Source organism: Pteronotus mesoamericanus, unplaced genomic scaffold (assembly GCF_021234165.1).
Source record: "Pteronotus mesoamericanus isolate MK-2021 breed Mesoamerican mustached bat unplaced genomic scaffold, CSHL_Meso_final scaffold_125, whole genome shotgun sequence".
In the NCBI taxonomy this organism is placed as follows: domain Eukaryota; kingdom Metazoa; phylum Chordata; class Mammalia; order Chiroptera; family Mormoopidae; genus Pteronotus; species Pteronotus mesoamericanus.
This window is the reverse complement of record NW_026555304.1, coordinates 11371309-11397855: the sequence shown is the minus strand read 5'-3', so window position 1 is coordinate 11397855 and position 26547 is coordinate 11371309. Positions and strand designations below refer to the sequence as shown.

The window sequence follows — 26547 nt, the reverse complement described above, 5'->3', positions numbered from 1 at the left end:
ACAAGTAAAAAGAAAAGTGGCCCTGTCTGGTGTGGCTCAGTGGAATGAGTGCCGGCCTGCAAACCAAAGGGTCACTGGTTCAATTCCTCATCGGGACACATGCCTGGACTGTGGACCAGGTCCCCAGTAAGGGAAGCATGAAAGGCCACCACACACTGATGTTTCTTTCCTCTCTTTCTCCTTCCCTTCTCCTCTCTCTAAAAATAAATAAATAAAATCTTTTTTAAAAAAAAATAGTGAATGTTTTTGGACTGAAGGTATTTATTAGGCTTGTACAAACAAACAAACAAACAAATGACTCATTACCTAAATACATAACTGTAAACTAATATCCCTTATTGGAAATTTCAGAAATGAGTGTAGTCACTATAGGTTGCAGTCTTAACAATACAGGCCCAGTGTTTTATTATCTGCTTATCCTTCATAGACTTGGACAATCCACCTAAAAATGAATCTTAAATTTGGGGATGATCACAGTTAAGAAATCTTGGATCTACCTTGGCTCAGATTAGTGAGGCACAAAGATTAAAATGACCCTTGTATGATTCCAGCAGTGCTAAACTGGATGTCCTAGTCTTTTTTTCCCCACCCCCCACAGTAAGTGGCTTTGCAACATTTTTCTCAAGGGAAAGAAAAGTGAGTATTCTTATCAGGGAAATGAGTGCAACTCGTAACCATCCCCTTGAATAGTAGTTGAGGTCCTCCATGCTTAAGAGAAAGAGCTGGAGTTCATGAGTGTAGCTTTGAGGCTATGAAGTGAATAAATTGTTTCTGCAGGCTAACCTATAATAAGAGAAATAGAACTACGATCTTTTGTCACCTGAATTAAAGAAGTACATGCATTTGGAGTTCTTGACCCATTGCCTATGGAATTATAGGCAATAATTCCATAATAAGCTTGTAGGTTTTGAATTGCTAAATCACCACATCATGTTCCTAATCAAATGATGAAACACAGCCTTAAAAATATAACCGTAGCTTATCATCGTCTCTGATTTGTTGGTGCTTCCTCACAAAACAAGTAAATTACATGCTTCCTTCACACATAAAGACACTTAGCCTCTAGCAACAATTTATGCTTGTTTTTACGCTTCTAAAACTCTTAATAAAATGAAAATGCAGTAATTATCTTAATCAGACATTATTACTAAATATATAACTCTAATTAAAGTGCAGAGTTATAAAATTTAATTTCAAGAGTAGTAACTTTTTAGTGAAGAGTCAAAATGAATAAAATTCAAATAAATAGGAATAGATAATGAAGTTTTCAAAGGAGGCCATGATTTTGGAAAATATTCTACTGGTTTAAATTATGGAATAATTAGCACTGGCTGGGTGGCTCAGTTGGTTGGAGTGTCATCCATACACCAAAGGTTGTGGGTTTGATTCCTGGTCAGGGCACAGACCTAGGTTGTGGATTCATTCCCCAGTAGGGGCACAGGTGGGAGGCAACCTATTGGTACTTCTCTCATGCATTGATGTTTCTCTCTCTCTCTCTCCCCCCACTGCCTCTGTCTCTAAAGTCAATAAAAATATCCCCTCAGGTGAGGATTAAAAAAAAGAACAGTTATGAGATACTTAGTGCTCATTACTTAGTGTACATTAATGGGTGCCAAAAATAAATTTACTATTGTTATAAAGTATAATTAGATTTGAAATATATATCGTGAAAATATAGAGTATTCTCATCAGCACAAACCTATTTATTTTAAAAATACATAACTCAACAAAGTGGGTATAAAAAACATACCACAACATAATAAAGCCCATGTATGACAATCCCACAGCTAACATGCTTAATGGTGAAAAACGAAAGCTTGTCCTTTAAGATCAGGAGAAAGATAAGAAGAGAATGCCTACTCTTGCTAATTTTATTCAACATAGTACTGGAAGTCCTAGCCAGAGCAATTGGGCCAAATAAATAAATAAATAGCAACCAAGTCAGAAAAAAAGCAAAACTACCTCTATTTGTAGATTACATGTTATATATAGAAAAACCCTGAAGAGTCCACCAAAAAAAAAATCATTTGACCTAATATACAAATGCAGTATGGGGGGGGGGGGCAAAAGTAGGTTACAGTTGTTCATATGGATCGGCACTCCCATGTCCACAGCAGCATTATTTACAAGAGCCAAGACATGGAAACTACATAAGTTTCTGTTAATGGATGAATAGATAACAATATTATTCAGCCATAAAAAAGAAGCAAAGCCGACCTGACTGGTGTGGCTCATTTGATTGGGCATCATCCTGCAAAGTGAAAGGTCACCAGTTCATCACCTGGCCAAGCCACATGCCTTGAGTTGCTGGTTTGGTCCCCCATCAAGCACATGTGACAGGCAACCCACTGATGTTTCTCTCTCACACTGATGTTTCTCTCCCTCTCTTTCTCCCTCCCTTCCCTTAAAAACAAAAAGAAAAAGAAAAAAGAAATCCTGCCATTTTCAACAACATGAAAAAGCCTTGAGGGAATTACGGGAAGTGAAGTGAGTCAGACAAAGCCAAATGCTATCTGATCTCATTTATATGTGAAACCTTAAAATAAAACAAAACATCAAACTCATAGGTGTGAGAACAGATTAGTAGTTGCCAGAGGCAGGGGGTGGAGGATAGTTGAAATGGGTGAAGGAAGTCAAAATGCAAGCTTCCATAAGATAAGTAAATCCTGAGGATGTATTGTACGGCATGGTGGCCGTAGTTAGCAATACCACACTAAATTTAAAAGGGAGTAGATCTTAAAAGTTCTCATCACATGAAAAAAATACTGTAACTACGTGAGGTGATGGATGTTAACTAGACTTACTGTGGTAATTATTTCAAAATATTTACATACATCAAATCTTTATGTGTATATGTATACATACGCTAATACAATGTTACATGCCAATTATATCTCTGTAAAAAAAAGAAATACACTCATCAGGTTTTAAGGTAATCTTCCAAGTTTACATTTTATACCACTGAATTTAGTGGTCCAGACAAACTAAACTATGGTGAGCTTGCACAGATTAACTGCTAAAAATATTTCCAGAATTTCAAAGAAAAAAACCACCTGCTTTGAATTACTTCCTTTTTTTTGCCAAAAGAAATAACTTACTTTTGTTAATTAAAATATTGAGTTGGAAATTGCTCTGTAAAAATCCTTGAATCCATAAAGAAGATTCTCGATAGTTACTAAGGGGTAAAACAATTGAATTCTGCCAAAAGGAAGCTAGAAACTGTCAGTATTTACAGACAATGCCCAGAGGAATGGGTCACTGTTGGAGAACCTAGCATCACCTTTCATACTCCTCCCTCAGTAATTCCTCACCAAGAGCACACCTATAGGTCACTTTCCCAGAGTACAACAAATGCTCCCTTGCATAAATGAAATAGAGCAACATTGAAATCTAGGTTGGCACGTAAAAAAAAAGAGACAGAAAATTCAGTCTAGACATAGAGGCCTTGAAAATCCTTACAATTCTAATAGAGAACTTAGAGAACTCTTCAAGAGGTTTCTTTTCCTAATTCAGAGATCCTACCTCTCCTCATCCTCTTACCTGGCATTAGCATTTATGTATGTGGCAGATTATTTCCTTAAAAATTTGAAGACACATTATTATACATGCGGCAACAGTATACATTTTTAAAGAGGATATGAATACAATACTGTAGGAAAGTTTGAAGTATATCTGATATAACTACTTCTAATTAGGAACCCACCAGATACAGGATCATAGTGAGCTAGTGCATGCAGATACAAGTAGACCATTTGTCTTTGGCCACCATCTCTTCTGAACAATTGGGCATCTGTTCTGATTAGCTGGTGTCCTTGTCATACCATCTGATAAATATTTTGTATATCATCCTTATGTGTATGCAAATTGGAAGAGCTCTTACCTTCATTTTTCCACTATATTTTGGATCAGAAAGTGTTTCAAAGGCTGCATCTTTGCTTTTCTGCACAAAATCTGGGAATCTGGAAAATACCTGATCACATATTCTTTTGATCAGTATTTCCTTAAAAGGAAGAGGAAAATGAAAAGAAATATTAACACATTTAAACCCATATAAGTTGAATGCAAAATTATTTTAAAAAAGAGTTATTTTAACTTAAGTTTAAATTTTCTTACTTTGATTAAAAACTTAAGTGCATGTACTTCTTTAACACATAAATTAAAAAATGAACAAGTCAGTATTTCATACAAAAATAACAAAGATATTTGGTTAGGAAATTTCATATCACATATGAAATATTTATAATAGATAGCATCACAAAGACATTTTAAAAGACAACCCAAACCTGCTGTTTGGAGGCACCAGCAGCCTGCAGTAGCGAGACGTGGTTAGCTACCTTCTGAAGGACTGTGAGGTAACTGAAGTACAAAGTTTTCACTGATTCACCATGGGAATTAGTCTGTAACCAGAGAAATACAGAAAATAAAAACAAGCAAAGGACTAACATGACTATGTAACTACTTACATCATAAATATATCACTTGCAGTAATGTTTATTATTGGGTTACTATTGGCACAATACATTCTGAGAAAATGATGATCAACTTTTTATACCAAATATCCATGAAACACTAATAAGGAATCATACTTTTGGTGAACCATAACACAGTGATATCTTTAACAAAAGAGAGGAGAATGTCTTCATTCCAGAAAGTATTTATCCTCCTGATACAATCACAGAAATGCTGGCGTACGAGGTTCCTGGGAATAAAACTATATGGTAAGGTGGTAGTGTTGTACAGATCCCTTTACTCTTTCCTCTCATTTATATTCCAAGGTTTGCTATGAATCTGAACTATTACAAAAAAAATGAAGTGGTTAAAAGCAGCAAAATAAATGAGAGTGAGAATAAGTATCAATCTATACAAATATTTATGTAGGTCCGTTTGTGTATAGTGTTATATGGCAGGTAATTTTATAATAAAATAGAGGTAAAAGAGGGAAATATAGAAAGTAAAAAATACTTGTTTCTGAATAAAAATATTTTCTATATTATATATAGTTTTTATTAAAATAATACTATGTCTCATATCAGAATAATATTTTAAGCCTATGATGAAAGAGTAAGTTTTTTAGTAGAATGTGAGACTTCCTGAAAATGAAATGAAATTTCAAGATGAAAGTAAGACACTTCCCAAAAAAAACTGAAAGAGAGAATATCAAATTGAAGTTACTTTCAAAAAGTAGTTTGCTTTTTTTTTTTATCCTCACCCAAGGACATTTTTTTCATTGTTTTTAGTGAGCAAGGAGGGGAAACAGGAAAGGAGAGAGAGAAACATCGATGTGAGAGCAAAGTATTGATTGGCTGCCCCCGCACATGCCTGGAAGGGTTGAGGATAGAACCTGCAATGCAGGGACCTTCCCCAACCAGGAATCGAATCTGCAATCCAACGGCTACTGGATGATGCTCCAACCAACTAAGCCACACCAGCCAGTGCCAAAAACTAGTTTTTTGAAAATATATTTGAATCTTGTATTTTGCTATGATTACTATTTGATATTATAAAATATTTTTAAAACTATCTTTTTTTATTAACTTACGGCTTCTAAAGTAAGGAACTTTCTGAGGAAAATTTATTTTACCTGCTACTTACAACAGAATACTATATAATCAAAATAAGATAGTAAAGATATCAAATTAAAATGCTTGCCTTATAACAACAATTTCTCCTTTTCCGGCCACTACTGCAGGTACAAGGCTCAGAAGACTGAAGTATTAAAGTCACATCTTCTGTTTCTAATACTGTTTGATAGACAGCTTTTTGAAAATCCGTTAGAGAACAATACACCATCTGCCAAGAAAAACACAAGGTAATTATTAGTATTTTTTTCTACAGTGATAATCACAATGTACATCAGATTTCAGAGACTGTAACAGTGAAAATTGCTCATAAACTATTTTTCTTCTAGATATGCGATTACAGCAATTTCTCCATAATCTCCCATAATTTTTGCCAGCACCCTACTCTAAACTATACAAATTATAACTTTATTTTCAAATATATCTCAAAGAGTTTGTTTTTTAATTAAAAGGAATCAAAATATGAAAAAACTACTGATGAGATCTCCTTAATGGTTGGGTAAAGGTATGTTCACAGTTGTGAGCATACAAAATACAAAGTTTATTCTTGTGTTATTTTTTATTAATTATCATATTATTTTCCATACGAACAACTGTAAACCTATTTTTCCCTCACCCTGTATACTTCTCAAAATTGTGGGCTTTTTAGGGTTCTACATTATTAGTCTATCATGGAAATACATTATTAAAATTTAGGTCAAATCAGAAACTAGATAATGAACAATGAAAAATTTTAGAACAATGGTAAGACTTCTAATTACAGAACTACTTTAAAAACTTAGAAAAATATCAAAAACTTCATATTACTAAACATAAGTTAAGTATTTGTATTTAATATCTTCCTATAAATTCCTAAGATTAGTAATGAAAATAGTTAAGTAAATACCCATAAAAGCAACTACAAGTTGCTACTTTGTGTCCAATTTCAAAAACAGTATGATAAAATAATGCTATATGTTATGGGATATACAATTTACCTACTATTTCCAGGAGTACTGGAAACTGGTAAAACTCTTCTAGTCAAAGCCGTATGTAATTAAGGACATAAAACTAAATATACCCGTAATAGAGTTTTAAGCAATGTGAATAAAAGGGAAAAGTCATTTATTTATAAATATTTATATGTGTATATCGCTACAATAAATATTACTGTAAAAAGTGACAAAATGTGCATCAAAAGAAATACAGGGCTGTCCATATAAAACAATGATAGAGTTTTAAAAAACTATACATAACATATTAGCTATATCTTGGCTGTACTTGAATACAAAAGTACATATAAAAATAAAAAAAGAATACAGAAGACAGAGGTTGATGATTAAGGTATGGAGGGAAATTTGCGTTGTTATTTTGCCCAGCTTTATTGAGATATAATTGACATAAAACATTGTGTAAGTTTAAGAAGTACAATGTGATAATTTCACACATATATATTACAAAATTATTACCACAATAAGGTTAGTTAACACATCCATTACTTCACATAATGACATTTTATTTTTATTTTTTTAATTTATAAATCATGTTTATTCTATTACAGTTGTCTCAAGTTTTACCCCTTTACCCTCCTCCAACCATTCCACCCCCAACCCCCACTTCCACAGTCAATTTCCACTCTGCTGTCCATGTCCATGGGTCATTCATACATGTTCTTTGTCTAGTACCTTCCCCTTCTTTCCACCATTGTCCTCTTGCCCCATTTCCTCTGGTCACTTTGAGTCTGCTCCATGTATCCATGCCTGTGGTTTATTTTGTTTGTTAGTTTATTTCTTGAATAGATTCCACTTGTAGGTGAGATTTTATGGTAACTGTCTTTCACCAACTGGCTTATTTCACTTAGCTTAATACTCTCCAGTTCCATCCATGTTGTTGCAAAAGGTGGGAGTTCCATGTCTCTCTCTCTCTTTCTTTCTTAAATGCAGATTGATTTTATTTATTTATTTAAATGTGAAAATTCATAATAAAATATTAAAAAATTTAATTCCATTATAAAGTCTCAGCAATTGAAACAACATGACACCAGCACAGAAATAATCAAGTAGAGCAATGAAACATAATGAGCATTCTAGAGACAAACGTATGTATCTAACACTGTAATATATGATTCAATTGATATTTCAACTCAATGGGGAAAATAAGGCTTATTCAGCAAATAAAGAGCCTGGACCCCTATGACTTGAAATAAAGCAAATATAGAGCCCTATTTCACACATTAATAAAAAATATTCAGGTGAGTTAAAAATCAATATGTAAAATCTAAGGAATTTTCGCAAAAAATACAGAATAATATTTTTCTTACCCTGAAGTAACATATTCAAACCCAGAAACTATAAAGTAAAATACTGACAATATGACTAATTTAACATTTAAGACTATACAGTAATATACATATAGAAAAAGTTAAAGGACCAGTAATAGAGTAGGAATGTATCTGCAAACATCCCAAAAAGGGTTAATAGTTTGTTTTTGTTTTTAGGGAAAAAATTCTACAAACATTTAATAAAAAAAGGGTAAAGAATACCAAAAAGTCATTTAAAGCTTTTTAAAAAAATAATAGAAATAGGCAAGAAATACACAAAAACAGGTGTAGTTTCTACAAATACTAAAGGAACAATTAAAATAACATCATTGTCACAATCAGATTAATGAGTATTAAAAATACTGGTAATATCAAGTATTGGCTACTCCAAAAGGAACTGGGTATTCATAGAAACTTTTCCTTCATCGTAAAGCAGTCCCTTTAGCATATTTTGCAGTGCTGGTTTGGTGGAGGTGTATTCTTTTACCCTTCTTTTGTCTGGGAAACTCCTTATTTCGCCTTCCATTTTAATTGAGAGCCTTGCTGGGTAGAGCAGTCTTGGTTGCAGGCCTTAGCTTTTCATGACTTGGAATATTTCTTGCCATTCCCTTCTGCCTTGCAGGGTTTCTGTTGAGAAGTCAGCTGCTAGCCGTATTGGGGCTCCCTTATATGTTACTACCTTTCTCCCTTGCTGCCTTTAGGATTCTCTGTCTTTGATATTTGCCATTTTAATGATGATGTGTCTTGGAGTGGGCCTCATTGGGTTCCTCTTGAATGGGACCCTCTGTGCTTTCTGCTCTTGTGTGACTTTTTCTCTCCTCCAATTAGGGAAGTTTTCCATCATTACTTTTTCAAACAGGTTCTCTATTCCTTCCTCAACCTCTTCTCCTTCTGGTGTCCCTATTATACGGACATTATTACGTTTCAGGTTGTCCTGCATTTCCCTAAATGCCACTTCATTCTTTCTGAGTCTTTTTCCATTTTCTTGCTCTTTCTGGGAGCTTTTTTCTACCTTGTCCTCCAGCTTGCTGATTTGGTCTTCAGCTTCATCTAGCCAGCTTTTGAGTCCTTCTATTGTGTTCTTCAATTCAGAAATTGTATTCTTCATTTCCTCTTGTCTCTTATTGATAGTTTCCATGTCCTTTTTCATGCTGATATAGTTTGCAGTAAGTCCCTCGTAGTTTCCCTGTTGTTTTTTGTAATTCTCTCTGAGCTCACTGAGCTCATTGAGCTTCCTTAGGACCACTGTATTGAACTCAGTATCTGATAGTTTACATGCCTCTATTTCATTTAGTTCTCTTTCTGGGGATTCCTCCTTTCCCTTCGAGTGGGGCATATTTCTTTGTCTTCCCATTATTTGTGAGACTCTTCTCTTTTGCTTCTGCTTCTTAAGTTGATCTGTCTTGATTTCCTGACTTTGTGGTGTGAACTTCTATGGTTGGAGACTGCTGTTTTTTTCTTTCTGGATCTGCCTCTGATGATGTCAGTTGTTGACCCTGTCTGACATTAGGCAGTCTGTTCAAGACTTCCAGGAATCTACTGTCTGTGGTGGTCTCCTTCAGCTGTTAATCTAGTCACTCTGCACTCAGCAAGCCACTTTAGACAGCTCAGGGTGGGGCCGATTCCCTCCTGGGGGTGTGGTTATTGGGTCCTCTCACGCTGCTACATATTGGGGAGGAGTTTGCATGGGAATCCTGACAGCTACTCCCTCCGTTCTCCCCCCAAATCCTCCATATCCACTCTCATCAAGTGTCTCTAGAACACTCTGTGCCCCTTTTAGCCTGGGATGTACTGTCTGTGGCTGCCACTCTGCACTCAGCAGGTGGCTTAGACAGCACAGGGCGGGATCACATATTAATTTTTTTGTGATTAGAACATTTAAAATTTATTCACTTAGCAACTTTCAAGTATACACTATGGTACTGTTAACAAGTCACTATGTTATGCATTAGATCTCCAGAACTTATTAATCTTAAAACTGAAGGTTGTATCCTTTGACTAATATCTATCCATTTCCCCTGCTCCGTAGCCCCTGGCAACCACTATTATACTGTTTCTATGAGTGTGGCTTTTTAAAATAGTCAACATATGAGATCATACAACATTTTCTTTCTCTGTCTGACTTATTCATTTAGCACAATGACTTAAAGGTCTGACCACGTCTTCAAACTTACAGATTTCCTTCTTTTTTATGGCTGAATGATATTCCATTACATATGTGTGTTTGTGTGTGTTTGTGTGTGTGTGTATCACAAATTCTTTATCCATTCATCTGTCAACAGACACTTAAGTTGTTTAATGTCTTCATTATTGTGAATAATGTAGCAATAAGCATGGACTTTCAGATAGCTCTACCTTCATCTCCTTTGTATATATACCCAAAAGTGGGAGTGCTGGACCATATGGTAGTTCTAGTTTTAATTTTGGGGAACTGCCATACTATTTTTCCATAGTAGCTCTACTAACTTACATTCCCACAAACAGTGCACCAGGCTTCCCTTTTCTTCACATCATCACTAATACTTATTATTGCCTGTCTTATTCATAATTGCCATTCTAATAGGCATGAGGTAATGCCGAATTGTGGTTCTGGTTTGCATTTCCCTGATGACTAGTGATGTTGAGCATCATTTCATGTATCCGTTGGCCATTTGTATGTTTTCTCTGGAAAAATGTCTATTCAGATCAGATCATTGTTTAATTAGATTATTATTGCTATTGAGTTGTATAAATAAATCCCTTTTATATTTTTAATATTAACCTCTTATCAGATAGATGCTTTGCAAATATTTTCTCTCATTCTGTAGGTTGCCTGTTCATTCTGTTGAATGTTTCTTTTGTGATACAGAGGTTTTTAGTTTGGCATAGTAGTATTTGTTTATTTTCACTTGTGCTTTTGTTGTCATATCCAAAAAATCACCTCCAAGACTAAAGTCAAGGAGCTCTTTCCTTATGTTTTCTTCTAGTTTTATGGCTTTGGGTATTATATTTAAGTCTTTAATGCATTTTGTGTTAATTTTTGGTGAATGGTGTGAAATAGGAGTCCAACTGCATTCTATCACGTGAATACCCAATCATTTATTAAAAAGTCTATCTTTTCTTCACTAAGTATTATCAGCTCCCTTATCAAATATTAGTTGACTGTATATGCATGGATTTTTTTCTGGGCTTTCTATTTTATTCCATTAGTCTACGTGTATGTCTTTATGCCAGTACCATGCTGTTTTGTTTATTATAGCTTTGTAGCATAGTTTGAAATCATTTTAACAATATTAATTATTCTAATCCACTAACATGAGATATCTTTCCATTTATCTGTGACTTCATTTTCTTTCATTAATGTCTTCAAGTTTTTAGTGTACAGGTCTTTTACCTCCTTAGTTAAATTCTTCAGTATTTTACTGTTCATTTGCTATTATTAAAACCTGTAATAACATTTACGGAAAAATTCCTTCATGTCACACATTTTAGAGCGACACCATGAGTGAGGCACTGTTATCATCTCCCCCATGTAAAAGATAAAGAAATCAGAGAGGGGGAAAGATGGCGGAGGAGTGAAAGGGAGTCACGCTGACCTCCTCCCAAAACCAAACTGGAATTGCAACTAAATAATGGAGTAATCACCTGGAAAGCAGTGGAGCAATAGTGGGAGAGGAGCCTTGGTGCCGCGGACAGTGGATTCTACTCTCACACATCCCAACGGGTGAGAATTGCGGTGGAGGCTCGAGAGGGTGGGCTGGGTGCGCACGGGCACTGGCACCAGAGGGACATTGAAACGGCCAGTTAGCGTCCCCCCGAGAAGAACGGGGTCTGAATCATAAACAGGAACCCCTAAACTACAGCAGCTAAAGCCGAGAAAATACAGACAAAATGCAACCCCAAAAAGCTTAGGGGCGCTCTCTGCCAGAGACAGACGGCTGGGGATGCAAAAAGACATTTAAAGGGCAAACGCAAAAGTTGCAGCGGCAGCCACCCTCCTTGATCGCTGGGTACAGGCGGCAACAGGGTGGGCTGGTGCCTGGGAAAAGACTGGTGAGGAAAACTTTGTGAAGAGAACTGAGACTGCGGCTGGTGGAGCCCGGGTGATAACGCACTTCCCACTCTCCAGCTACCATCTCGCTCAGGCATAAGGGAATCAATTAACCTGCCTTTTGTGCGCTCCGCACACAGCTTGTACGCCTGTGAGCTACGGGGCTGAGTGCAGACTGGCTGGGAGAGCCTTGAGGAGAGACTGGAGACGGAGGCGTTGGGGAAAGAACGGGAGGAGGAACCGGGGAGTCCCGACTCCCTCCCCGTTCGGTAGTCTCCATTGTGGGCTGGAAAGGCGCGACCCCAAAGAGGCAGAAGCGGGGTGCACATGAACCACACTGCCTGTGATTGAAACGCAGTCCGCACAGGGGTTGGATCCATGGCCGAAGGGGTCACAGAACTGCCCAGAGGCCCCTGAGGGGAGACTGAAAACGGAGGCATTGGGGAAAGAACGGGAGGAGGAACCGGGGAGTCCCGACTCCTTCTCCTTGCCGTAGTCGCCATTGCGCGGGAAGAGGCCACACCCCCAAAGAGCCAAAAGCCGAAAAGCAAACATAGACACCCCCAAAACACCCAGAGCAGGCGCGCACACTTGGGCCGAGTGACTGGCGAGGGTTGGCGAGCGTGTGTGTGATCCACGCGGGATGGTGAACGCTTGCACCTGCCGGCAAGGCCTCACACAGACTGGCACCCATACAGCCTACGAAGGAGTGCACAGAGGGGCAAGGGCAGGCGTAAATTGACCTACCCGCCGCGATTGCCGAGCAGCCCACAAAATAAGTAGAGCTGCCCAGAGTCCCTAGAGGAGAGACCAGAAACAGGATTAACCGGAGAGTCCTAGAGCTGATTTCCTCCCATTTCCATAGTCCCCATTTGGCGAGGGCAAGCAACGCACCCAAAGAGCCAAAAGCGGGGAAAACACACAATAGAAGACCCTAAACTGACCAGTGCTGCGAAGTTCGCGTGCCAGGGAGGCCAGATGAGTACGGGAGGTCGCGAATAAGCCCCCTGGTCTGGGGAAAGCACATACGAGCCCAGGCAGGTGGGGGACCCTGCCGCGCTGGGAACGCGCTCAAGGAGCCCGCGTGAGAGCGCAGAGAGATCCCAAAAAATAGCTCAGCCCTGACCGAAGGGGTCTCAGAGCTGCTCCAAGCAGGAGTCAGACACAGGCATTAGACTCCTGAAAGACTCAAACAAACAACCCAAGGCTGTATAGGGTCAACAACTGACATCATCAGAGGCAAGCCCAGAAAGAAAAGGACAAAAATACTTAACAGACTCTCACAAAAATGGGAAGAAAAAGAAGTTCCCCTCAAATAGGTGGAAAAGGGGATTCCCCACAGAGAGAGCTAAATGAAATAGAGGCAAGGGAACTATCAGATATGGAATACAAAACAATGGTTCTAAGGAAGCTCAATGAGCTCAGCCAGCTCAAAGAGAACTATGAGAAACTGCAGAGAAACTATCAGGATCTTACAGCAAACTATATCAGCCTGGAAAAGGACATAGAAACTATCAAGAAGACACAAGAGGATATGAAGAATACCATTTCTGAATTGAAGAACACAGTAGAAGGAATCCAAAGCAGGCTGGATGAAGCCGAGGATCGAATCAGTGAGATGGAGGACAAGGTAGAAAAAAGCTCCCAGATAGAACAATAAATGGAAAAATGACTCAAAAAGAATGAAGAAGCATTTAGGGAAATGCAGGACAACCTGAAACGCAATAATATCCGTATAATAGGGATGCCAGAAGGAGAAGAAGAGGAGCAAGGAATAGAGAACCTCCTCGAAAAAGTAATGATGGAAAATTTCCCTAATTTGAGGAGAGAAAGGCTCTCATGGATCCAGGAGGCACAGAGGACCCCACTCAAGAGGGACCAAAGGAGGTCCACTCCAAGACACATCATCATTAAAATGGCAAATGTCAAAGACAAAGAATCCTCAAGGCAGCAAGGGAGAAGGAGAAAGTAACATACAAGGGGGCCCCGATACGCCTAGGAGCTGACTTCTCAACAGAAACACTACAAGCCAGAAGGGAATGGCAACAAATATTCCAAGCCATGAAAAGCAAGGGCCTACAGCCAAGGCTGCTCTACCCAGCTAGGCTCTCCATTAAAATAGAAGGAGAAATACGCAGTTTCCCAGACAAAAGAAAGCTAAAAGAATACATCTCTACCAAACCAGCACTCCAAGATATGCTAAGGGGACTGGTTTAAGCAGATGAAGGAAAAGAATGAGACAGAGAGGAACACAAGTACAAAGAGAAAAGATGAGTAAGTTTCTATCAGTAATATCTCTCAATGTGAATGGACTAAATGCCCCAATCAAAAGACACAGGGTAGCTGAATGGATAAGAAAACATGACCCACACATATGCTGCCTACAAGAGACCCACCTCAGAGCAAAAGACCTACACAGATTGAAAGTAAAGGGATGGAAAATAATATTCCAAGCAAATGGACATGAGAAAAAGGCTGGCGTTGCCATACTTGTATCAGACAAAGTAGATTTCAAAGCAAAGGCCATAAAGAGACACCCAGAGGGGCACTTTATCATACTTAAAAGGAGAATCTATCAAGAAGACATCAACATTGTAAACTTATATGCTCCCAATATAGGAGCCCCCAAGTTTATAAGGAAATTGTTGGATGACTTCAAAAAAGATATAGACAGCAACACACTGATAGTAGGGGATTTCAACACCCCACTGTCAAAAATGGACAATTCTTCCAAACAAAACATTAATAAACATATCGTGGCGCTGAATGAAACACTGAATCAAAGAGACTTAACTGACATATATAGAACCTTACATCCCAAAGAAGAAAAATACACATTCTTTTCAAATGCTCATGGCAGTTTTTCAAAGATAGACCACATGATAGGACACAAAGCAAGCCTCAGCAAATTCAGGAAAATTGAAATAATACCAAACTTTTTCTCAGACCACAAGGCCATGAAACTCGAAATCAACCTCAAAGAGAAACTTCAAAAACTTGCAAACTCATGGAGACTGAACAGTACACTATTAAACAATGATTGGGTCAATAATGAGATAAGAGAAGAAATCAAAAAATTTCTGGAAACAAATGAAAATGAACAGACAACTGTCCAAAACCTATGGGACACAGCAAAGGCGGTCCTGAGAGGGAAGTTCATAGCAATACAGGCTTACCTTAAAAAGATAGAAACATTTCAAATAAAAGACCTAACACTACAACTTCAAGAACTGGAGAAACAACAACAAATAAATCCTAGAGCAAGTAGAAGGAAGGAAATAGTCAAGATTAGAGCAGAACTGAATGACATAGAGACGAAAAGAACAATTCAGAGGATCAACCAATCCAGAAGCTGGTTTTTTGAAAAGATTAATAAAATTGACAAGCCATTAAGCAGACTCATCAAGACAAAAAGGGAGAGGACCCAAATTAATAATATCAGAAATGAAAGAGGAGAAATAACAACTGATACCACAGAAATACAAAGGATCATCAGAAACTATTATGAACAATTATATGCCAAGAAATTTGAAAATCTTGATGAAATGGACAAATTTTTAGAAAAGTATAATCTTCCAACACTGAAGGAGGAAGAAACAGAAAGCTTGAACAGACCGATAACAGCTGGGGACATTGAAACAGTCATCAAGAAACTCCCAGCACACAAAAGCCCAGGGCCGGACGGTTTCCCAGGAGAATTTTACAAAACATTTAAGGAAGAGCTAACCCCTGTCCTTCTGGGACTATTCCAAAAAATCCAAGAGGAGGGAAGACTCCCAGACTCCTTCTATGAGGCCAGCATCACCCTGATCCCAAAACCTGATAAAGACCCTACAAAGAAAGAAAACTACAGGTCAATTTCGCTGATGAACATAGATGCTAAAATCCTCAACAAAATATTGGCAAACCGCATCCAGCAATGCATTGAAAAGATTATCCACCACGATCAAGTGGGATTCATCCCAGGGATGCAGGGATGGTTCAATATACGCAAATCAGTAAACGTGATACATCACATAAATAAAAGAAAAGACAAAAACCACATGATCATCTCGACAGATGCAGAAAAAGCATTTGACAAGGTACAGCACCCATTTATGATCAAAACACTCAGCAAAATGGGAATAAATGGGGCATTCCTTAACGTAATAAAGGCCACATATGAAAAACCTACAACTAATATCATACCAACGGGAAAAAACTGAAAGCTTTCCCACTAAGATTGGGAACACGACAAGGATGTCCGCTCTCACCGCTTCTTTTCAACATCGTATTGGAAGTCCTAGCCACAGCGGTCAGACAAGAGAAAGAGATAAAAGGCATCCAAATAGGGAAGGAGGAAGTAAAACTATCATTGTTTGCAGATGACATGATAGTGTACATAGAGAACCCTGTAGACTCTACCGAAAAACTTCTCAACCTAATAAGTGAATTTGGCAAAACAGCAGGATACAAAGTCAACATTCAGAATTCAAAGGCGTTTTTGTACACCAGCAATGCAATAGAAGAAGAAATCAGAAAAAATATACCATTCGATATAGCACGAAAAAAGATAAAGTACCTAGGCATAAATTTAACCAAAGACACAAAAGACCTGTATGCAGAAAACTATAGAACATTGAAAAAAGAAATTAAGGAAGACACAAATAAATGGAAGCATATACCGTGCTCATGGATTGGAAGAATTAATATCCTCAAAATGTCCATACTACCCAAAGCAATTTATAGATTCAACGCAATCCCTATTAAGATACCAATGACGTATTTCACAGAAATAGAACAGACATTTCAAAAATTTATATGGAACCATAAACGACCCCGAATAGCCGCAGCAATTTTGAGAAAGAAACACAAAGTAGGAGGGATCACAATACTGGACATCAAACTCTACGACAAAGCCAGCATACTCAAAACAATCTGGTACTGGCACAAGAACAGACCCATAGACCAGTGGAACAGAATAGAAAGCCCAGAAATAAGCCCAGGTCTCTGTGGGCATCTAATATTTGACAAAGGGAGCAGAAGCATAAAATGGAGCAATAATAGCCTCTACAACAAATGGTGTTGGGAGAGCTGGACAGCTACATGCAAAAAATTGAAATTGGATCATCAGCTGACACCATACACAAAAATAAACTCAAGATGGATAAAAGACTTAAATATAAATCACAACACGATCAAAGTCCTCGAGGAGAACATTGGCAGGAAACTCTCAGATATCCCACGCAGCAATTTTTTCACTGATATGTCTCCTAAAGCAAGGGACATAAAGGAAGGAATAAACAAGTGGGACCTCATAAAAATAAGAAGCTTCTGCACGGCGAAAGAAAACATCAGGAAAATCAAAAGGGAGCCAACCGTATGGGAAAATATATTTCCTAATGATACATCAGATAGAGGTTTGATCTCCAAGATATATTAAGAACTCACTCGACTCTACTCCAAGACGACAAACGATCCAATCAAAAAATGGGCAAAGGACCTGGGCAGATGCTTTTCTAAGGAGGAGATACAGAGGGCCCAGAGGCATTTGAAAGGATGCTCTGCATCACTAGCCATCAGAGAAATGCAGATCAAAACCACCATGAGGTACCACCTCACACCGGTCAGAATGGCCATCATAAACAGATCCACAAACAACAGGTGCTGATGAGGCTGTGGAGAAAAGGGAACCCTAGTACACTGTTGGTGGGAATGCAGACTGGTGCAGCCACTATGGAAAGCAGTGTGGAATTTCCTCAGAAAGCTGAAAATGGAACTGCCTTTTGATCCAGCGATTCCCCTGCTGGGAATATACACTGAGAACACCAAAACGCCAATACAAAAGAACCTATGCACCCCAATGTTCATAGCAGCACAATTTACAATAGCCAAGTCTTGGAAGCAACCTCAATGCCCATTAGTAGATGATTGGATCAAAAAATTATGGTACATATACACAATGGAGTACTACGCAGGAGAAAGAAAAAAAGAAGTACTAAACTTTGCGACAGCATGGATGGAACTGGAGAGCATCATGCTAAGCGAAATAAGCCAGGGGGCGAAAGACAAATACCATATGATCTCACCTATAAGCGCAACCTAACCAACAATGCAAAGATGCAAGGAAAATATGACCAGCAACACTGAAAGGAAAAGAAATCAACAGAGACAAGAGAGAAGGGGGGGGCGGCAGGGAAAGGGAAGGGAAGGGGAAAGTCAAGGAACATATAGCAAGGACTCATGGACAAAACCAAAGGGGAAGAGCTGAGGGAGGGAAGGTGGGAGGGGGCAAGGGAAAGAGGTGGGGGGGAGGCAGAGACAGATGTATTTAAAAAGTAAATAAAAAAAAAGATAAAGAAATCAAGGTTTGAGAGACTTAGCAAATTCTTCAAGGTCATAAAACTCATAAGTAGGGGAGTGAAGATTCAAATCTATAGCATTTGATTTCAGAACCCAATCTCTAAACTTTTTTGTAGAACTTTCTTTTCATATTTTTATGGTTTGTTGTCCTTACTAGATAGACAACTAAATAATATACATTAAATTGAACAAAACATTTTTAAAAAGTGGAAGCTCATGAAATTTTCCAATTAAATAATATTTGCTTTAGATCAAAAAGACAAGTGTTATATCAGTTTCCCAACTTGCAGATCAGCATCATATTTTTGTTGCAACTCGATCTTTTGAAAGTAATGATCATCAGGCTACCCTAAGACCAGAGGGTATTTGATAGGATTGCCGTTATTTGGGACAACATTAGCTAGACTTAGTTTATAGTAATTTATAGAATCCTTTTCCATTGTCTGAGATAGAAGAACCACACAAAAACTATAAAAGAGAACTGCTGTATTTTAAAAAATCCTCCTGACGTCAAATTCTCATATTTCCTTAAACAATTAATAGACTTTAATAGCAATTTTCCTACAAAGTTGTAGAATTAGGTTAGTTGTGTCACTGAAAATGGCATTCTATAAGAAACAAAAGTATAATAACAAAAAGTTTTTAACTACTTGGTCTTGTAGCTAGAATTAAGGTACTAAAGAATGTACTGAGCTGTAGAGAGTAGACAATGGAGGAGTTATAAAATATGAACAGAAAACCCATTATGGAGATAAACTCTTCTTTCTTCATTGAAGAAGAACTATACAGAAAGAATTTTGTCCTAGAATCAAGATGGTAGAGAGTGAACGGAAGTCACACTGACCTCCTCCCAGGACAAACCTGGAATTACAACTAAATTCTGGAGAAATCACCTGGAACAAACAACTGAACAATAGCAAGAGAGGAGCTTTATAACCTCGGACAGGCAGAAGAATCAGCTTAGCACAACCTAACTGGTAAAAAGTGCAGTAGAGACTCGAGAAGGTGGGAGGGGGGAGCCCAAGGGAGGCAGCATCAGAGGGATATTGAAGTGGCCCGTTGGATCCCCTTGAGAAGATTGGGGCCTAAACTATAAGCAGGGATCTCCAGCCTATAGCACCAGAGCCCAAAATGTACACAGAGAACAGCCAGCTACGAAACGTGGTAGGGATGCTCTCTTCCAGAGATGAGCAGCTGGAGACACAGAGATGTTTAAAGGATCAGTGCATAAATTTTTATTTGCAGCCACTTACCCTAGTCTCTGGCAAAGATAGGGGTACAGTGGGCTAGAGACTCCTGAGGAGAGACTGGGAAAGGAGGCTTTGGGGAGAGAACTGAGAAGTAGAAAGCGGGATCCCAGTGCTGACTCATTCCCCGTGTGGCAGCAGCCATCTTGCTTAGGCAGACCACTCCCCTGAGCGGCAACAATGTGAGAGGACACAACAGCCCCACCCACAGGAGGGACTCGGCCCTGGCCCAGTGGTGCGAAAGCCTGACTGCTGAGTACAGAGAGGCAGCCACAGATATTAGATCCCTGGCTAAAAGGGGCGCAGAGTGTTCTAGAGACACTTGAGAAGAGACAGCAAAAGGAGCTTTGGGGAGAGAATGGAGAAAGTAGCTCGTAGGATCCCAGTGCTGACTCCTTCCCCATTTGGCATCAGCCATCTGGCTCAGGCAGACCACTTACCTGAGCACAACAGTGTGAGAGGACACAAAAGCTGCACCCCCCTCCCCAAGAGGGACTTTTCCCACTCTGTAGTGCCTAAACCTGATTGTTGAGGGCAGAGTGACTAGATTAACAGCTGAAGGAGACCACCACAGACAGTAGATTCCTGGAAGTCTTGAACAGATTGCCTAATGTCAGACAGGGTCAACAACTGACATCATCAGAGGCAGATCCAGAAAGAAAAAAACAGCAGTCTCCAACCATAGAAGTTCACACCACAAAGTCAGGAAATCAAGACAGATCAACTTAAGAAGCAGAAGCAAAAGAGAAGAGTCTCACAAATAATGGGAAGACAAAGAAATATGCCCCACTCGAAGGGAAAGGAGGAATCCCCAGAAAGAGAACTAAATGAAATAGAGGCATGTAAACTATCAGATACTGAGTTCAATACAGTGGTCCTAAGGAAGCTCAATGAGCTCAGTGAGCTCAGAGAGAATTACAAAAAACAACAGGGAAACTACGAGGGACTTACTGCAAACTATATCAGCATGAAAAAGGACATGGAAACTATCAATAAGAGACAAGAGGAAATGAAGAATACAATTTCTGAATTGAAGAACACAATAGAAGGACTCAAAAGCTGGCTAGATGAAGCTGAAGACCAAATCAGCAAGCTGGAGGACAAGGTAGAAAAAAGCTCCCAGAAAGAGCAAGAAAATGGAAAAAGACTCAGAAAGAATGAAGTGGCATTTAGGGAAATGCAGGACAACCTGAAACGTAATAATGTCCGTATAATAGGGACACCAGAAGGAGAAGAGGTTGAGGAAGGAATAGAGAACCTGTTTGAAAAAGTAATGATGGAAAACTTCCCTAATTGGAGGAGAGAAAAAGTCACACAAGAGCAGAAAGCACAGAGGGTCCCATTCAAGAGGAACCCAATGAGGCCCACTCCAAGACACATCATCATTAAAATGGCAAATATCAAAGACAGAGAATCCTAAAGGCAGCAAGGGAGAAAGGTAGTAACATATAAGGGAGCCCCAATACGGCTAGCAGCTGACTTCTCAACAGAAACCCTGCAAGGCAGAAGGGAATGGCAAGAAATATTCCAAGTCATGAAAAGCTAAGGCCTGCAACCAAGACTGCTCTACCCAGCAAGGCTCTCAATTAAAATGGAAGGCGAAATAAGGAGTTTCCCAGACAAAAGAAGGGTAAAAGAATACACCTCCACCAAACCAGCACTGCAAAATATGCTAAAGGGACTGCTTTACGATGAAGGAAAAGTTTCTATGAATACCCAGTTCCTTTTGGAGTAGCCAATACTTGATATTACCAGTATTTTTAATACTCATTAATCTGATTGTGACAATGATGTTATTTTAATTGTTCCTTTAGTATTTGTAGAAACTACACCTGTTTTTGTGTATTTCTTGCCTATTTCTATTATTTTTTTAAAAGCTTTAAATGACTTTTTGGTATTCTTTACCCTTTTTTTATTAAATGTTTGTAGAATTTTTTCCCTAAAAACAAAAACAAACTATTAACCCTTTTTGGGATGTTTGCAGATACATTCCTACTCTATTACTGGTCCTTTAACTTTTTCTATATGTATATTACTGTATAGTCTTAAATGTTAAATTAGTCATATTGTCAGTATTTTACTTTATAGCTTCTGGGTTTGAATATGTTACTTCAGGGTAAGAAAAATATTATTCTGTATTTTTTCCGAAAATTCCTTAGATTTTACATATTGATTTTTAACTCACCTGAATATTTTTTATTAATGTGTGAAATAGGGCTCTATATTTGCTTTATTTCAAGTCATAGGGGTCCAGGCTCTTTATTTGCTGAATAAGCCTTATTTTCCCCATTGAGTTGAAATATCAATTGAATCATATATTACAGTGTTAGATACATATGTTTGTCTCTAGAATGCTCATTATGTTTCATTGCTCTACTTGATTATTTCTGTGCTGGTGTCATGTTGTTTCAATTGCTGAGACTTTATAATGGAATTAAATTTTTTAATATTTTATTATGAATTTTCACATTTAAATAAATAAATAAAATCAATCTGCATTTAAGAAAGAAAGAGAGAGAGAGACATGGAACTCCCACCTTTTGCAACAACATGGATGGAACTGGAGAGTATTAAGCTAAGTGAAATAAGCCAGTTGGTGAAAGACAGTTACCATAAAATCTTACCTATAAGCGGAATCTATTCAACAAAATAAACCACAGGCATGGAAACAGAGCAGACTGAAAATGACCAGAGAGGATGGGGAAGGAGGACAGTGCTGGAAAGAAGGGTAAGTAAGGTACTAGACAAAGAACATGTATGAATGACCCATGGACATGGACAACAGAGTGGGAATTGACTGTGGGAGTAGGAGGTGCTGGGGTGGGGCTGGGGTGGGGTGGGGGAGGAGGGCAAAAGGGAAAAACAGAGGGAGGTGTAATAGAATAAACATGATTAAAAAATAAAAACACTGAAAACAAAGAAAAATGCAATTAAATGAAAAGAAAAGAAAGTATTTTGTTCCAAAATAGGAGAAATGAGTGTAATGTATACCAACAATATACCTATTAGCTGACAGGTTAGTAAAGTTAGTAAGGAAAATGATTGGGCTTAATTGATATTTTCTGAAATTCTCCATAAAGCAATTTTTTTCACACTGAGTAAAAGGGAAAAAAATTATATTCACGAAATATCACAGGAGAGAGGCTTCCTCTTAAAAATTTTTTTCAGGAAAAAATAAAACACAATTAGAAATTAATAATATATACAAAAGCAGTTCTCACCCGATCTTCCTTCTTAGGCAACTGATTCTTGATTAGAGTCTTGGTACGCCTGAGAAAGCATCCAGTCATTTTTTTTGCAAGCCTTTTCATGGCCTTTCGGCCAGTAGCTAGTTCTCTTTTTGTTGCTGTGTGTCTCTGACCATGTTCTACTGGGTCAGAAAACTGCTTCTTGAAGTGGATCCTGCTACCTAAAAGTCCTGGCACAGCCCTTCATAAAGGCAATAAAAAAATATTAGGGCTTTACTGAATTATGTAAAAGGAAAAACATTCGCTTCTTTCTGCTTCTAAAAACTAAACTCACTTGTTTGTTAATGACAGCAATAAAATAGGCAAATAAATATAACATTCTCTCTTTATGACACTTTTTCAGTAAATAACTATATGATAATAAAATTGGCAAATAAGTTCAGAGATTTACTTCAGTGAACAAAAGTACAGATAGGTTTTTCATGGGACTCTATTTTGTATACTATGTTTGGGATCAAACGTTTCTGTAAACAGACAAATAATTGTGATTTTTTTCTCTCACAGAAAGTAATAATTAGCAAACAAGCTAACATTAAGTTAAGGATGTATTAAATAAAAAAAAAAAAGTGTAGCACTCACCAGTCCATAACACACCACAGTTCTTTCATGTTGTTCTGAAGAATGGTTCCAGTGAGGCCGATGCGAACATTGCATTTTAAAGCTTTCATAACTTCTGTTACTTTAGCCTTTGGATTCTTGATTCTATGAGCTTCATCCACAATGACAGCTGACCATTCCAAACTATAAAGTGAGAAAAAAAAGGGGAGAATGTTGAGAAAACATCTTTTTTTTAGCCTATATAATTTTTACAAAGTGGCTTTCTCTATGAAAATTTTGGACATTTTTCCTCTCTATTCTCTGATAAGTCCATTGCATTCTCACCTAGTTAGTTAAATGGTCACAGTTTGGATAACACTTGAAAATAAAATGTAGATGGAGGCAAAACGGTATAGAGAATCTGTGTAATGATGGTGAAATAAAAACTCATTTAAACATTACTAAAATGACAAAAAAATTTAAAGTGATAAACAAGAGAAATAAATATAAAATATAGGAAGCAATACTTGCAATGTTAAATCTGAGAGAAAACACCATTATAAACTCATGGTTTTAGAAGTTGTATTATATAGCTCTATCCACTACAAAGGTTTAAAATTGGTTGTTGTCACAGTAGCAATGAGCACCCATAGTAGTCAATCCTCTAAAAGGAACCAGAGCTCCATGGAGAAATGGTTGTTTGCAAGTGTGCAGCACAGATGTCCAAAGATAAATGGGGGCATGTCCAAAGGACACAGGTTCCAGGCTAATCAGAAATTTTGAGTATCGTTAAGAATGACTACGACTGAGTATAAAACATTGAATAAATAAAAACCCAGGAAGTTCTATGAAAGAAAAATAATTTAGACCCTCATCTCTGAGGGGAACCAAAATTTTGCCACCCTAAAGCATGCCTTTGGGATATTGATTTTAAAGTGGTTATTAAGAAAGAAAAGGAATTCAGATAGAAAAACCTACTTCAAGAAGAGAATCTTGGCATATTCATGTTAGCATAATCACCTGAACACAAATGAATCAAGTGTGACAAAAAGGGAGGATCTAACAAAATTCTGTTTGCCAAATTCCCCTTTGTGTCCCACTGTTTCTAGGTGGCCCAGAAAAAATTTGTTTACCATGTTTGCTCTTTCTTATCTACTTGTAAAGAGCCTAATTTCTCTTTGAAATCCCAGACTGCTGCCCTCCTTCTTCTCTGTGCAAAATGACATATAAACCGCAACTGCCCAATGTGTCTTCAGGTCTCATATCTTATGGCATCTCCAAATGTACATCCATAATGAATTTTGGACATTTTCTCTTATTAATATGTCTCATGTCAATTTGATTATTGGCCCAGTTAGAAGAACTTAGAAGACAGGAGAAAAGGTATTTTTGTACCTTCACATCTCACACCATGCACAAAAATGAACTCAACATAGACCATAGAACTAAATATAAGAGCTGAAACCATAAAACTTTAAAACGTAAGAAAAAAATCTTGTGACTCTGGGTTAGGCATAGATCTCTTAGATATGACACCCCCCAAAATTGATAAATTGGATTTCATCAAAGAAAAACTTTTGCTTTTGGTCTTAAAGACACCATTAAGAAAATGACAAAAAGTGCTACAGAAATGGGAGAAAACAGTTGTAAATCATAGCCTGGTAAAGAACATGTATACAGAAGGCGTAAAAAACTATTACAACTCAACACAAGCTAAAACAATACAATTTAAACGCTGAGTAAAGATTTTAATACATATTTCAGCAACAAAGGTACAAATGGAAAAATAGGCACATGACAAGGATCTCAACAATAGTCATTAGATACCACTATAAAACCATTTGAATGGCTATAATAAAAAATGATAGACAATATTAAGTGTTGACAAGGATATAGGGAAACTGGAACAATGCTTTTCAATATGAATATGCATTTTTTTTGCTACTCTTCATTCACAACAGACTCATCTAATTAAATTCATTCATGAAAATGACTGTCTTAGTCTTGAGGCACCATGTGCATAAAAGGTTGTGTTTAGAACAAGTCTTACCATTCTTTAACAGGCACTGTTTGGAGAGGTAATAGAAGAAACAGAATAAGAAACTGGTAAGTCTGATGCAGCTTTTCCTTCTTAGAAAAGAAGTTAATTATTATAGACTGCCAATATCAATAATACTGAAATGAAATGAAATCCTGCCAAAGAATATTTAGAGCTTTTAAAAAATTACAATATAAAGGGATAAATACAACTGATGTAAGCAGAATAATAATGCAATCATTTCAATTACCATTACCTGTTAAGTTCATCCAGACATAAGCGCAGTGTTTCGTAAGTTGTTAGAGCAATCTCACATTTCCTCTGCTTTACACGAATCAGTTCATTGTCTTTTTTGTTACCGTGTAAAATAGTGACTCTGAAATATCCCCAGGTGTCCAATTCATCCCTCCAGTTGTAGAGGACAGAAAGAGGAGCAACTATTAAGAACATCTAAAAAAAGAAAAAAAATTCTGATATATTTTCTAAAAATGAAAAAATCCCAAAGTGAAATCCAGGATTATCAATAGCCTTATTTTTTGATTTATGACACTTGAGTTAATAATAATAAATACAACTGAGAAATTGGATATATCTGGAGGTAGAAAACCATTAAAAAAAACTTTATTGTTTACTTAGCCTTTTATTAGGACAAAATAGATATTTAATCTTGTTTAAAGTAACAGCTATTTTTTATTTCTCCCCCCAAAAAGGAGTTGATACATAAAAGAGAAGTAATTTTACAAAACAGAGAAAAGGTATAATCAGGATCCCAATTACAACTTCAAGGGTCAAATGGGTAATATAAATATGCAAAGCAGTCCAGGTACTTTTCTTGAAACATATGGTCTTCCAGAGCTCTCTTCCGTTTCATTTCCCTAGTCCAGGGGTCCTCAAGCTCCAGGCTGCAGACCAATACCAGTCCAGGCCTGGTAGGAACTGGGCCACACAGCACGAGGTGAGCTTGGATGTAATGTCCTTGAATCATCCCAAAACCATCCCCGCTCCCCGCCATGGAAAAATTGTCTTCCACCAAACTGGTCCCTGGTGCCAAAAACGTTGGGACCACTGCCCTAGCCCATTTAATTTCCCCCTGTGTTCATACACTGTTAGTTGAAGACCTAAAAAAATCAAAGCAGTTAAAAGAAAACCTGGAAGCTTCTGGTCAAGATGGCAGCATAAGTAAATGCTGCGCTTGCCTCCTTCCACGACCATATCAAAATTACAACT

General features: G+C 37.7%; 1 protein-coding gene across 1 annotated transcript in view; it reads right to left on the bottom strand.

Annotated features, from left to right (window-relative positions):
• ERCC6L2 (ERCC excision repair 6 like 2) overlaps positions 1 to 26547 on the bottom strand; it is a 156748-nt gene that overhangs the window by 81984 nt on the left and 48217 nt on the right. Inside the window, exons 4-9 of the mRNA XM_054588097.1 lie at positions 25577 to 25770; positions 23325 to 23486; positions 22719 to 22926; positions 5650 to 5790; positions 4284 to 4397; positions 3881 to 4000 (exon numbers count right to left, since the gene is read on the bottom strand). Of these exons, the coding sequence (XP_054444072.1) occupies positions 3881 to 4000; positions 4284 to 4397; positions 5650 to 5790; positions 22719 to 22926; positions 23325 to 23486; positions 25577 to 25770 (939 nt within the window). The remainder of the gene's footprint in view (positions 1 to 3880; positions 4001 to 4283; positions 4398 to 5649; positions 5791 to 22718; positions 22927 to 23324; positions 23487 to 25576; positions 25771 to 26547) is intronic.